This window comes from Taudactylus pleione, unplaced genomic scaffold (genome assembly GCF_031769625.1).
Source record: "Taudactylus pleione unplaced genomic scaffold, aTauple2 ptg000326l, whole genome shotgun sequence".
Lineage (NCBI taxonomy): Eukaryota > Metazoa > Chordata > Amphibia > Anura > Myobatrachidae > Taudactylus > Taudactylus pleione.
In genome coordinates this window covers 2,535,984-2,551,563 of record NW_028284727.1, presented here as the reverse complement: position 1 = coordinate 2,551,563, position 15,580 = coordinate 2,535,984, and the positions used below count along the sequence as shown (strand labels likewise).

Below are 15,580 nucleotides of genomic sequence, written 5' to 3'. Positions count from 1 at the left end.
TATAGCAAAACGGGAAAATGTGTAGAGTAGAAGACCGGACGGCACTCGGTGAGACTCCATAGAAGAACCACAAGGAAGCAACTGTGCTTATAACTCAACGTTTCAGTGTGTTAATACACTGAAACGCTGACTTATAAGCACAGTTGCTTCCTTGTGGTTCTTCTATGGAGTCTCACTGAGTGCCGTCCTGTCTTCTTTTCTCTCTCTCCCTTCTCTCCCTTCTCTCCCTTCTCTCCCTTCTCTCCCTTCTCTCCCTTCTCTCCCCTCTCTCCCCTCTCTCCCCTCTCTCTCCTCTCTTGTTATAATATAGTGTAAAAGTAATCCTTGTTGAAAACTAGTGCTATATTTACTAACATTGCATGCAGATGTACAATTTGCAGGGAACCACAGCATCCAATAAGTAATTACAGCTTGTATATATCTTGTACAAATCAGATAATGAGTACAGTCGCCCTGATGTGTATTTCTTCAAATTGTTTTCTCTAAATATTGCTCTTCAAATAAAAATGCATTCATTCCAAAATGTTAGAAAAAGAAAGCTCTACTTACGTTTTAAATAAGAAAACTAAAAGGAAGACATTAAATAACCAATTTTTTAAAATATTTCTTATTTCATCATTTTTTTTAAATGTATTTTACGTTTATTTTGTTTAATATAAATATCTTACCCAGTCCTTCCAGTTTTTCAATTAACCCAGCTCCTCTTATATATCTTGGTCCTTCTTCCACACCACCTCTTGGCTGGCAAAGAAAAACATAATGAGAAATATAATAACATTTTATTCATGGTTTCAAGCTATGGCTGTAAGATGATATAATATACAGAGAGCTGTGGTGTTAAACAGATGTCCTAACATAGAGAGGAATCTCAAACAATAGTGTTTTCCTTCACTGTAATATGCCTCTCTTTTCCTTATGTATTTGGTTATCTTTACAGATGAAACCTTATACAGTAGCAGTTACATTTGTCTCATATTTACCATCTGCATACTTCCCAACAGTCCCTATTGTAGTTGGTCTTTCCCAATCCATGTACTGTACCCAGAAAAGCCTGTCACCTTGCACTAATTAAGGCATGGTTTGGTGGCTCTGGGAGATTTCACAGTTCTGTACATGGTTTGGATGGATTGTGGGAAGGGCTTGTGTCTCAATTCTGCTGTTGAAATTGTTGATTGGTATGCATCTTGTCATCATTTCAAACTTGGGATAGATAAAACAATAACCCCAGTAATCCAAAAAAAAATTGTTGTCATGACTGATTACTACAATGAATGCCTACCTCAAGGTAAACCCACAGAAATGTAAGGTTTGCTTATTCCAAAATGTATTTCCGCTTTTTATTTATGTTGGCATCTACTAAAAGGACTCTATAGGGCTTATGTAATAGTCTTTGAGGTGCAGACTGTCCAGCAAGTCTGTCCGTATTTTTAAAGTGGTAATAATTTAAAAGGCAAAACCAGGTTGGCGATACCTTATAAATGATTGCCACTTTAAAATATAGGCAGACACGCAGGAGCCTGTATCTTGCAGTCTATAATAAAAACGCCCCTACATAGGCAAACGCAGGGGGGGTTTCAATCTGCCTGGAAACCCCCCTCCTCAGCACACACCATGACCACAATATAAATAGTAATATAATAGAATGTTACTAGCACTGCATGTTCTTCTCAATATCACAAATGAAATGATTAGCACCACCTGTGGATCTTTTAAAATGTGTCAGCTAGTAATAAATATACACCTGTGCACCAACTAGAACATGTGGAAAACATGCACGGTTAGGGGTGCACCATCAATAGAGTTAATTATTAATACTGTATAATAATACACTATCCAGTAGATAAGGAGACCAATATGTACATATATATGTCCAGTGCAGTGCTAGGTTCTTCTGCCGCTCCCTCAGACTCCCGGACTTGCTCCAATGCTCTGGAATGGTGCTCACATCTGAAGAAAAACATTCTGCTCAGGCAGGATGGACCTACTGCCGCATCTAATGGCTTACTGTGATCACTGGTCCTGTATATGCTGGAATTATGACACAATACACTTTGTATGACGCATATTAAAGCTGGGTAAGTGGTAATTCTGCCCTCTTCATGGACTGGCCACACTCACTCTAAAATCAAGCATTTGGAACCCCCCCTCTAGCAATTCTGCGTTTGCCACTGCCCTATATATACATTGCTTACTCTCAAAAGTGATTTTTTTTTTTCTGATGACTATAGAAATTAAAGTACAGGTTCTCAAACTCGGTCCTCAGGGCCGCAAACAGCGCATGTTTTCCAGGTATCTCACAGAATCACAAGTGAAATAATTAGATCTACCAGTGGATCTTTTAAAATGTGTCAGTGAGTAATGAATGCACCTGTGCACCTGCTGGGTGATCTGGAAAACATTGAACTGTATGGTGTCCTGAAGACCGAGTTTGAGAACCACTGAATTAATGAATAACATATTTTAATCTATAAATGACTCATCTAATTATCTAATTATTCAATGTGTAATAGCTTTAAAATGTAATTGGAGTTATTTACGAACAGGTGAAATCATGCACAGGATAGTAAGTATTTACTGTACATACAATCACACACTGGCTTTCATTAGTTAACCTTGCCCTAGACCAGTGTTTCCCATACTCATTCCTCAGGGAGTACTAAAGCAGGCCATACATCAGACCAACTTTCCTTCAATCATCCAACTGTCCAACTTGTCTGCCCAAGTAAAACAGTGCTCCACCCTCTTACCAACTTTTTCATCAGATCATCCAACCAGCCAACTTCTCTCCAACTTGTGATGTCATAGAAGTAGACGGACAGTGTCTGCCTACTTCAGCTTGTTTAATACATTTTTGATTTTTTTTAAATAAATTTGCATGTCTATTTTTTTATTTCGATAAAACTAGGCTTTTTTTTTCACGAGCAAACAAATATTAATCAATTTTACATTTTTTATATTGAACTACAGGTCCCTGCATGATTGGGCTGCCAAGCAATCTGGAACTTTGAGAACCTTAAGTACAAGCTTGTCCTGGTACCTGTACTTCAATATCTCCTGTAGTGTTTTTAATTTTTGTTTTTCTCAAAGTGCTAAAATTTACCCTTTGGACTACTTGTGGACGGCAGGACTAGGTAAGTCTAAAATAAATGAAGGAAAGGATTAAAGTAAACATTTGTATGGTGGTGGGTTTTTTTTTGTAAAGTGTCAGTTTTTTTTATATTTTCTTTTGTTTGTCGAAGTACGATTGTGGTTTTCAAAGGTAACTGCAAATATTAAGCATCCCTGGGATTTACCATGCAGGGACCACAGCAGATATCTCTGATATCTGCCACACCCCTCCATTTATGACCACAAAGCAGTGCCCATCGGTGGCAGAGTAACTGAGGGGGGAATTTATCAAAAATCACATTTCCAATGCGATCTGGGCACAATGTTATTGCCCAAGATTGCATTGCAAAATGCTATTTTACCGTTGCCATGTATTATCCAGCACCCGCAGGGCAGGAGCCTGTCCTTGCAATGTGTTTGGACTGCTGTCGGGGCTTCGGCACATGCGCAGTCTGGCTGACCGCAAATGTGGGGAAGGGGGGGGGCGCATTGCCGGGGGAGGGTTCCTATGGAACTCTTTCCTTGTAAGTTTTGCAATGTGTAGCCCACAAGCTACAGCAACCTTATGCCATCTTCAGATGCAGGTAGCTGCGAGGGCCAGTCTCTGGAATTCATTGCATTCTGGAAGTTGGTAAATATGGCAGCATCACATCCCCCATAGAAAGCTATGAAGTTTGCAGTTGCCTGCGGGAATGGAGGGATTGCAGCAGGTTTTGGAGATATGTGCTGAGGTCCCTCTGTCACACATTCGGGGGATTCTAAATATTTGCAGAATAAGCAACAAATATTTATTGATAAATGGGCCAGAGGGAGAGCACTGGGGTTGGATTCATAGCCGAGGTGGAGTAGAGAAAATATACAAGACAAGAAAATGTGCAGGGGACCAGAAAAAAGAGCTAGGGGCTAACCACAAAGTAAAGCTGGGTACACACTAATATATATATATATCGCCCGTTCAATGGAATGGGCGATATATCATTAGTGCATCACTGGCTGAGTACAGCAGATACGTCATTCACAGACATATCCAATCTGCTGTGCAACACAGCAGATGGCCGATATATCTGAAAGATAGATCGGTCATCTGCTATCGATCATCTGCTGGTGTGTACCGATGACCCGCTGATCACCCATATACATGCTGCAGGGACCTGGCGGTGATTGACAGCTCAACTGAACAAGCAATATTAATTCCTGGCCAGTTGAGCTGTCAAGCCCCAAACATCGGAGGAGTAGTACCACTTGTACCGGAAAGCGGGAGGGGAAATCGGAGTAGAGATGCAGCTTGTCCTGGGGGAGAGGGGGGATCGGATTACAGGTGCCGCTTTCAGCAGGGGGAGGGGGATTCGAGTAGAGGTGCTGCTTGCACTGGGGGGCAGGGAGGTTCAGAGTAGAGGTGCCACTTGCACGGGGGTGCAGAACTGTTTTTACCATGGGAGAATAGGAGCGGTGAATTTATGCTTGCACTGGTTAAGCTGCTGCTGCTGCTCTCTTCCTCTGCAGAAGCGGCTGCTGCCAGCACACAGCTCCCCGGCATATCTCCCCCCAGAAGAGAGGCAGTGGTACCGGCAGATCTCCGAGGGACTGTCATGAGAGGTAAGTATGACAACAGGCGGCCACTGCCTATCCACCTACTTATCGTTCAGTTGGGGGAACTCTCCCCCTATAATAGAACAATTAGTTGGGCAAAATCAAATATGTTTGATTTTAGCAACTAGTTGGAACGACCATTTTTGGCGTGTGGGAGCAAACTGCTGATTATCGTTTGCTCCCACACACTAGACTTTTATCATTCCAACTAGCCAACTAGTTGACTGGTTGGAATGATATCGTTCTCATGTATGACCAGCCAGAGCCGTAACTAGACTTTTTGGTGTCCTGTGCCAGAAAGAGCATTGGCACCCCCCTCAATTTTCAAAGGGACATAAGACCCATAAAAGGGCCATGGCTTCACGGGGAAGCGCCAGGGAAGAGATAGGAGAGGCCAGGAGATCCTGGGGATGAAATAAAAGCTACAAGCAAGAATGACAATAAACAGAAATTTGACAGGCCCAAACAGCGCCTCCTGACGTGTGTTGCCCTGTGCGATGGCACCGGCCACAATACCCTAGATATGGCCCTGTGAACAGCATAACAGTGCATGTTTTCCAGGTCTCCTCGCAGAATCCAAAGTGAAATAATTAGCTCCACCTGTGGAGCTTTCAAAATGTGTCAGCCAGTAATTAGTACACCTTTGCACAACATGGATACCATACACTGAAGAATGATTTTGGGAAACACTGCACTCAACCAATCAAAACGAATTAGAAGTCCATGAGTCACTAAACTGTACAGGTTTGCTATAATTGAAAAAAAAAACAAAAAAAAAAACACTATACACATAATAGCTCATAGGCAAGTTGTTATTTCATGTTGTAGCTGCTTTTATTGTGGTATTGCCGGAACATTGTTACACTGAAGAGTTTGAAAGGAGGAAATTAGAATTTATGTATGTTTTAATTTAAACATACTATTTTACTAACAATGTTACTAATAGTACACTGAGTTTAAGCTGCTATGTCTGGTTTGGTCTTGTCTGTTACATTCTGTCATACAAAGTGAGGAGACATTATGCAATACTTTTTGCATTCCTAGTTGTAGCAAAAATATCTGGATTAACAACATCTGTTTCACAACCTCCATACTCAATTTCTTTTGAAATGTAAAAAAAAAAAAAAAAATCCTTGTTTCGCATTTATTTTTAATATAGTGCACTAAAAAAGCTATAAGTACTATGATCAGGAAATAGTGCTTAGATGGATGAACAAATAATATAATGTCTCATCATGTGTATAGAGTGTGTAGAGTGCTACAACACCACAAGAAATTAACTTTGGAGGGACAGGATTACTGACCAACTTGCCTATCTTAGCTGGGGAACTCTAGGAGTTCCGTTGAATAGGAGCTAGGAGGGGCAAGGGTGTGATGCTAAGATTTGCGTCATCCTTGACCAGCCCCCTGCAATGATTTGCAACAGTATCCAACATTTTAACTTGGGTGCAGGACTGCGATGATGTGATTCAAATTGAATTGAACCTTAACGCTGCTTGTCCTGTCCACTTACAGAGGAGTTGTAACAGGCCTTTCTCAGAGAGGAACAGTTTAATGATGGCGCATTCATGTAAATATGAGCTATGCAGAGCTCGATGTATGCAAAAATACACCTATTTGGCAGTGCACATAGGGCCTGATTCATTACAGATCGCAACTGCGATTGCAATAACGATTACACACGCAGTCTCACTGCAATAGTATGCTAATCCATTGCGATCGCTATGCCACCGCAGCACAACATAAGGATGCCCACTTTACCTTACACGCATCCATAATCCTTAGCAAGACTGGGAAACCATCGGTAAAATCGAGTTCCATCGCAGCCTCACGCACACTTGCAGAAGCTCTGACCTTACTCAGGAATTGCTAACCTCGACGCACGCTATGAGTACTCAGGCTGAGTAAGGCATTGCAGTGGATAATTTATGCACGATCATGCAACGGTGTTGAAATGCACTACATGCCTGCGTTTCACCGACCACCCTCCTCTCACCACCCACAAACTGCACTTTCTGTCAATCACGCTGCGATGGGTCTGCGTAGTCGCTGTAATCGCAGTGGGCAGTTTGCACACGCACACTGCGATGCATGCGTGGTACGCAACAATCGGATGATTGCGTGCGTAATCACAGTTGCGATTGGTAATGAATCAAACCCTTAGTGCGTATGTGAATGTGCTCAGTGATGACTAGTAATTTACTTGGCGAGCCTGCAGATGCACTTACCTCTGCTTATGGCTGAATATACACAATTGTTCACCTGATTTTCTTCTCTGGATCAGGCCCAACATGTTTTAGACATTTATACAATGATGTTGTAGTACAGTGGTTGGCATTTCTGTCTCATAGAGGAGGAGATGTATTATAGTGGCACAGAGCTTTACTGAGGTGAAGCAGGAAGCACTAACAATGAGATGTAACAACATCTCATCTGCCAGAGTTAGTGAAAACTCCCTCCTCTAGCTATCCCTGGCTGAGCTCACGGTGCATTAGCCTAGTGCTGATGCGCTCTGTCTGGCTCCAGGTTGGCACCACTGGGCACGTGCGGGATCTTGCAAGCATTGCGAGATCCCGCTTGCAGCCCCCTGGAGCCAGCAGCCACCGCAGCAGGGTCAGTGCTGTCCCTGCTGTGGTGACAGGGCAACAACAGTTGCAGTTGTCGATATCGATGGCTACGGCTGTCGGAACGGTCAGTGCAACTGACTGTTCATACATTGCCCTCCATATCTGCGCTATAGATAGCGTGCACTAATACCGCTTCTTCCGCATTACAACAGTTCGTACGTCTACCGCAGTATGTGGAGCCTTGGGTTTCCTCCCACTGCCAGAAGTTGCAGGCAAGGTTACAAGTCCGTATTTTGAGGAACTTTTGCCTGAATTGGATTCTCTGAATGTAAAGTGCTGTGTAATAATTTGGTGCTGTAGGATATTATTGTACTATACCAGTATTCCCAGGCACGGTTCTCAGAACTCCATTATACTCCAGGATCTAAAGATATCTATGCTTGAGCACATATGGTTAAATTAAAATAACTGTAGTACTGATTAAGGGCCTGATTCAGAGATGGACACAATGCTGAAGTATATGCAGTTAAGACATGTGAATTCCCCGTCCGGGACCTCCTCCTCTCTCCCCGGCAGCCGACTTACGTGGCTGCCGGCCACTGCACCATCGGTAGACTCTATGCCTAGAGGCTACTGCGCATGCGCAGATCACCAGGGAAATGGCGAGGCCACCATTTTCCCAGCGATTTCCTTACTGTGCATGCGCAAAATGTCAGAAAAATGGCTGTGGCAGCCATTTTCCGGCGTATTGAGCAGCGCTCAATTTTAACGGTTCCATCAGAAGGCATATCATTCTGCAGCAGTTTCCTTTGATGTGTTGTCACCATCACTAGTACCGGATGCTTATTTCTGCAGGCTAGCCGGTGACTATTAATAATTAATTTAAGGAACTATTTTTTCCCTACGGATTATCGGATTCCCACTGTGCGTCTTCCTTCTCTGGATTTACGTCATACAGGAGCACATTATAATTAGTGGTGATAAAAAGATTGGAACATACACACACTCATTGTAGCGTACTGCTGAATTACCCGGATAATTATTCATTTTTTTATTGACTATTCTTTATAGCTGGTATATGGTATTTTTTTGTATTTTCTAGTACTTTTTAATATGCTTTATTGGCCATCTTCATTGTAAGTTGTCATACGATTGATATTAAAATTATTTCATGTTTTAGTAAAAAATTTATATTTTCAATTCATAAGCGCTCTCTATCTTTCTATATTTATTTGTTCATTCCTTGTTTTGTGGGGTGCTCCCAAACACCCCTTTTGAGAGCTGCTATATAGCTGTTGTACAAGATTTATGTATATATACTTTTTTAGTGTACTTTGGTTCTTTATGGGGGGGAGGTTAAGGTTAGGCACCACTGGGGGGAGGCTATGGTTAGGCACCACTGGGGGGGGGTTAGGGTTAGGCACCACTGGGGGGGTTAGGGTTAGGCACCAAGGGGAGAGGGTTAGGTTTAGGCACTAATGGTGAGGGTTAGGGTGCAGGATAGGGAAGGTTAGGGTGCAAGAAGGGAGAGCTAGGGGGAGAAGGGGGAGGGTTAGCATACTTACCCGACCCCTGTGAAGATACTGAGCATTGGGATGTCGCTGTCGGCATTTTGACAGCTGGCATCCAAACTGCCGGTATTTCATACCCAACCCAAAATAAACATAATTCCTAGGTAACACTTAATACACATGATGATACAGTATGTAGTGACTGTTATCACAGTATGTGTCCATGGGTCACTAATATCAATTACAATCTGCTGCTCCCCCCTTTTCTTTTCTTTCTTTAGAGAGAATCTATAAAAAAGAATAATAGGGGTGCACACTATTATAATACATTTATTTAAATAGAAAATCTAAAAATGGTCTGTTAATAATTCTTATGAATATTTAAAAATAACCTACTAAAATATATTTGGGCTGGATATAAGCAAAGATGAAAAAAAAATCTTTTATTTTTCTATTCAGCTTCTCAGATTTGTCTGAGTATTACATAGTAGTAACTGCACTTGTACTGTTTTTACAGTGATCATTTACAACATACTGTGCAAAAAGACTCAACACAGTAAATGTTATAACTCAGAAAACACTCTTAGGTCTTTTTTCCATGAAGCACTTGTCATGAAGCACAATGGTATATGCTGGCACCGTGTAAGTAACTGTTAATAAATAATAATAAATAAATCCAGCTACAAAAATGAAGCAACTCTTCACACTCACAGATGACTGTCAGGAGCACAGGTTTCTGATTTCTCAACTAGATAAATTCAGTTAATCTCAAACACTAACAAACATACTGCAGAACTTCTTGTACATTCAAGTTAAATGTTTAATATTACTCATTTCATGCTGAAAGTTCTAAAAACGGAAAATAAAAAATTGGAGCTCAGAACATATAGCGATAAGAAGGACTAAATTAGTTTAGTTAATTAGTAATATAATATGTTGTTCTTTAAAGCTGGCTTCTGTTTATGATATATATATAGTTCCTTGTGGTTATGTTAACATATAAGAATTAATTGTGGGAAAAATCTCACCTGCCCCTTTGAGAAAGGAGCTCCAATAACTCCCACTGATCTCTTCCTTCCACTCATGGTGCCTGTCCCTCTAGTGTGTACGTCTGGCTGCTAACTTTCTCCTTTTGTACCTTTCTGATGTGCACTACTGTGAGGTAAAGAGGTGTAACATCTCCACCCAGTAACAAATTATGCAATATGTTCCCTTTAAAAAGCATCAGCTGCTGCACTTCTGTTTGCCTTGTGACGTAGTTATGAAAAAGCTTACTATTACTGGACCATTTATGATTATTTTACTTATGTATTTTGTGCACCAGTACATGCAAAGAGATTTTACAGACAGACAAAAACAAAGTAAAACAGTCAAATGAATATTCTGGCTATGTAACACTTATTTTGATAAATGATACAATTGAACAATACACAACTAGATTGTTTATTTCATATTGACTATTTTACATGAGTGTGGTGTTGTTATAGAGTATTCTGTACCACTGCTTGCTGAAAAGCCTCTTTCTGAGATCATACCCATCTCACACCTATAGCAATCTCCAGTCATAGCCCCATACCCCCTCCTCTCACCTTGCCTTACCCTGGGTATTCACATAAGCAGTTATTTAGTCTACCTTCTGTTTCCCTAAGCATAGTGGTGCCTTATAATTCAGGTGCAATGATGATCATCATCATCGGACTCTCAGAAACTTTCATTCTTGTTCCCAACTTACATCAGATGTGTAATTGAAGAGGCAAATGGATGAAGGTGTTTTATGTTATGTTTAGAAGAAACAGATATTTACAGTTAAAGATAAATTTGACATGAATTGGACATAGCACTTTCATCCACAACACTTTTATCCATAGCACTTTTATTTGACATTTGACATGAATTGGACATAGCACGTTCATCCACAACACTTTTATCCATAGCAATTTTATTTGACATTTGACATGAATTGGACATAGCACTTTTATCCATAGCACTTTTATTTGACATTTGACATGAATTGGACTTAGCACTTTTATCCATAGCACTTTTATTTGACATGAATTGGACATAGCACTTTTATCCATAGCACTTTTATTTGACATGAATTGGACATAGCACTTTTATCCATAGCACTTTTAATTGACATGAATTGGACATAGCACTTTTATCCATAGCACTTTTATTTGACATGAATTGGACATAGCACTTTTATCCATAGCACTTTTAATTGACACAAATTGGACATAGCACTTTTATCCACAACCAACATTTAAAATAACACTGTTACTATGATCCCTAGGTCATAAAACCTTCATCCATTTAAAAAAGTTATTTTTCGGACTTCTGGTTCCGGCTGAATGGAGTAAGCTGCTTCAGGGCTTAGCTCCGCTCCGTTCCCGGCAAACACACTCCTTTTCAAGGCTGCTTAGCAGCTTCCCAGCTGAGGACTCCTGCTACCTTACCTCTGCCTTAGCGCATGGAGAAATTTCTGACTCTGGCAGCACCCGTGAGCCAGCTACCGCTGCGTCAGGAGAAACGATGGGCGGATCCTAAAATGGCACCGGGTACTGGTGCTGAGTCGGCTCCAAGCTCTCCAGTGGCTAAGAAGTTAGCAGCATTTCAGGAATCCTCCAATATGCCACAGGTACGATGCACACTTGATTCCCCTGTCACATATCGGGATGTTGTAAAGGCCATCAAAGCTACTATGGGGCCCTTACTTTCCAAAGCCGTCACAGATCTATCATCACAGCTACAAGCACTTTCACACAGAGTCTCAGACACTGAAAACGGATTGAGTGCTGTTTGCCACTATATGGCAGATGCACAATGTGCTGTTTCACACTTAGAGAAGGAGAATTTTCAACTATGGAGCAAATTGGATGATATGGAGAATCGCTCACGTAGAAACAATATCAGACTAGCAGGCTTGAATTGACTACCTCATGGTCTCGATAAAACTTTTTCCACAAGTAACTGAATCAAATATAGAAGCAATAATACTGTCAGACCATGCACTGCTCTGGTTTTTAACTTCAAACCTCAAAAGAGAGAGCTTCCTATGGCTTGTGGAGGTTCCCTTCCTATTTGAATAAATCACTTTAATTTAAACAAAAAATAGAAACCACCTGGGAAGAGTATAAAATTAACAACTTATCCCATGCTACTTCCAATCCTCCTTTATTTTGTCAATCGGCCAATTCAGTTATGCGTGGAGCCATAATATCTTATACTGCTGCAGTAAAAAAGAAATACTCCACTACATATTTAGCCTTTCAGGCCTCTCTCTCAGAATCTTTTGCAAAGTTTAAGATAAACCCAACACCATTGCATAGGCAGCAATATCAGTCAGCCAAAATACACTTTGTAGAATTATTGCAAACAAGGGGGGATAAATATTTATTTTCTGGTAATTATAGATATCATAAATTCGGAAACAAAACAAGCAAGTTATTAACAAATATTCTAAACAGGACATGAGCCCCAATGCTTGTACATCCACTAAAAATATCGGCGGACACTTATACAACGTCTAATAGTCAGATTTCCAATGTTATGAAGGAATGTTATGAAAACATATTCAGCCCCAAATGACCAAAGGGAACATAACCCTTTCGTAAATTCTCTTCCTGATAATACTAGGCTTCAAGTGAACTACTCTCAAATACCATCAGATTTATTAGACTCTTTAACAGAATCTATTACTTTTGGAGAGGTCTCTGATGCAATTAAAGCCCTCAAGTCAACTAAGTCACCTGGTCTGGATGGATTAGGAAACGACTTTTACAAACTCCTCTCCCCAAGATTAGAAGAAACGTTGGTTTCTGTGTTTAACTATATCTTGAATCATAAAGATATGCCTTTATATTTTAACTCTGCCATAATCATGGTTCTACCTAAATCTGGCTGAGATTTATCATTGCCAGGATCTTATTGCCCAATTTCTTTGTTAAACTCAGACTACAAACTCCTAACTAAGATATTGGCAGATAGACTAAAGATCATTTTACCACATATAATCCATCCGGACCAAACTGGGTTCATTTGGGGTCGACATTCCATACTAAATGTCTGTAGAGTATTATCGGCTCTCCATCCACTCAATCAGCGTCGGAGGCTTCCTCAGAAGTAATTTTATCCCTAGACGCTGAAAAAGCTTTCGACCTAATCTATTGGTCACATTTTTTCAATCCTTAGCAGATTTTGGATTTCCTTCAAAGTTTATATGTTTTTTGAAAACTTTATATACAAATCCAATGTCACAACTTTCTTGCAATAGACATCTCTCCTCCACATTCCCCAAGGAGCGCGGCAAGGGTGTCCCCTATCCCCACTCCTATTCGCAATTGCCATTGAACCCCATGCTATTAAATTAAGAGACAATACCTTGTATAGAGGAATCTGGGTTAATAACATTGAGCTGAAAGTCACATTATTTGCGGACGACATGCTCCTTTTAATTTCAAACCCTGCTTGGCACCAACTTTAGACATTGCATTCCCCACATATAAGCTCAGTTCTCATTTTGGGACCTCCTATGAGTGGAATACCCTGTACTATAACAATGCAGTCCTAATATGAACATGAAGAGAATGACCGATAAGAGTGTACGTGTTTGTTCTAATGCCCAACACTATATAGACCAATAGACCATCTTTATATGAAAATTAGCTGTTCTACAAGCTGGCACTACATTCAATGTTGCTCTCTCTCTCTCTCTCTCTCTCTCTATATATATATATACTATTACACACACAGGCAGGTGCATAAATATTGGGACATTGACAGAATTTTCATATTTTGGCCTCTATTCACCACCACAATGGCTTTGAAATGAAACAAACAAGATGTGCTTTAACTGCAGACTTTAAGATTTAATTTGAGGGTAATTACATCCAAATCAGGTGAACGGTGTAGGAATTACAACGGTTTCTATATGTGCCTCCCACTTTTTAAGGGGCCAAAAGTAATGGGACAAACTAAACAATCCTAAATCTAACTTTCACTTTTTAATACTTTGTTGCAAATCATTTGCAGGCAATTACAGCCTGAAGTCTGGAACACATAGACATCACCAGACGCTGGGTTTCATCCCTGGTAATGCTCTGCCAGGTCTCTACTGCAAATGTCTTCAGTTCCTGCTTGTTCTTGGGGCATTTTCCCTTCAGTTTTGTCTTCATCAAGTGAAATTCATGCTCAAATCGGATTCAGGTCAGGGGATTGACTTGGACATTGCATAACATTCCACTTTTTAGCCTTAAAAAACTCTTTGGTTGCTTTTGCAGTATGCTTCGGATCATTGTCCATCTGCGCTGTGAAGCGCCGTCCAATGAGTTCTGAAGCATTTGACTGAATATGAGCATATAATATTGCCCTAAACACTTCAGAATTCATTCTGCTGCTTTGGTCAGCAGTCACATCATCAATAAATACAAGGGAACCAGTTCCATTGGGAGCCATACATGCCCACGCCATGACACTACCACCACCATGCTTCACTGATGAGGTGGTATGTTTTGGATCATGAGCAGTTCCTTTCCTTCTCCATACTCTTCTCTTCCCATCACTCTGGTACAAGTTGATCTTTGTCTCATCTGTCCATAGGATGTTGTTCCAGAACTTTAATGGCTTTTCTAGATGTTGTTTGGCAAACTCTAATCTGGTCTTCCTGTTTTTGTGGCTCACCAATGGTTTATATCTTGTGGTGAACCCTCTATATTCACTCTTGTGAAGTCTTCTCTTGATTGTTGACTTTGACACATATACACCTACCTCCTGGAGACTGTTCTTAATTTGGCCAACTGTTGTGAAGGGGTTTTTCTTCACCAGGGAAATAATTCTTCTGTCATTCACAACAGTTGTTTTCCGTGGTCTTTTGGTGTTGCTGAGCTTTCCGGTGCATTCTTTCATTTTAAGAATGTTCCAAACAGTTGATTTGGCCCCACCTAATGTTTTTGCTATCTCTCTGATGGGTTTGTTTTGATTTTTCTGCCTAATGATGGCTTGCTTCACCGATAGTGACAGCTCTTTTGGATCTCATATTGAGAGTCGACAGCAACTGATTCCAAATGCAGATGTCACACCTAGAATCAACTCCAGACCTTTTACCTGCTTAATTGATAATGAAATAATGAGGGAATAGCCCACACCTGTCCATGAAATAGCTTTTGAGTTGATAGTCCCATTACTTTTGGCCCCTTAAAAAGTGGGATGCACATATAGAAACCGTTGTAATTCCTACACCGTTTGCCTGATTTGGCTGTAATTACCCTCAAATTAAATCTGAAAGTCTGCCGTTAAAGTACATCTTGTTTGTTTCATTTCAAAGCCATTGGGGTGGTGAATAGAGGCCAAAATATGAAAATTCTGTCAATGTCCCAATATTTATGCACCTGACTGTATGTATGTATGTATATATATATATATATATATATATATATATATATATGTATGTATATATATATATATATATATATATATATATAGTAAAATGGGTACTTGAAATAAGGATTCGGTAGGCAGATTTCCGGTGAATACACAGTGTCTTTTTACTGGCAGCAGACACAGCGGAACACCATACTCTGACTCAGGCCTGGTAACACTGGTACATACAAAAAAATAAGTAAATGAACATAAAAGGTCCCAGCACTCCTCGTGCTTACAATTGGCCATGCTCTCCTGGCATAGCCCTTGGTCACTTGGCCCTACTTGCTGGCCATTATACACTGAGTGCTCTGGGCACTGATGCTGAATGAGAGTTTTAAACTCTTCCTCTGCTGCTTATTTCCTTCTGGCTCTAGGAAACCTGGA

General features: G+C 40.5%; 1 protein-coding gene and 1 long non-coding RNA gene across 2 annotated transcripts in view; one reads left to right on the top strand and one right to left on the bottom strand.

Annotated features, from left to right (window-relative positions):
- ARG1 (arginase 1) overlaps positions 1-9,910 on the bottom strand; it is a 33,595-nt gene extending 23,685 nt beyond the window's left edge. Inside the window, exons 1-2 of the mRNA XM_088443092.1 lie at positions 9,805-9,910; positions 669-741 (exon numbers count right to left, since the gene is read on the bottom strand). Coding sequence (XP_088299218.1) covers positions 669-741; positions 9,805-9,861 — 130 coding nt within the window. The 5' untranslated portion in view covers positions 9,862-9,910. The remainder of the gene's footprint in view (positions 1-668; positions 742-9,804) is intronic.
- The window catches only part of LOC148509450 (uncharacterized), a 75,371-nt gene that overhangs the window by 24,413 nt on the left and 35,378 nt on the right, over positions 1-15,580 (top strand). The window lies entirely within an intron of this gene.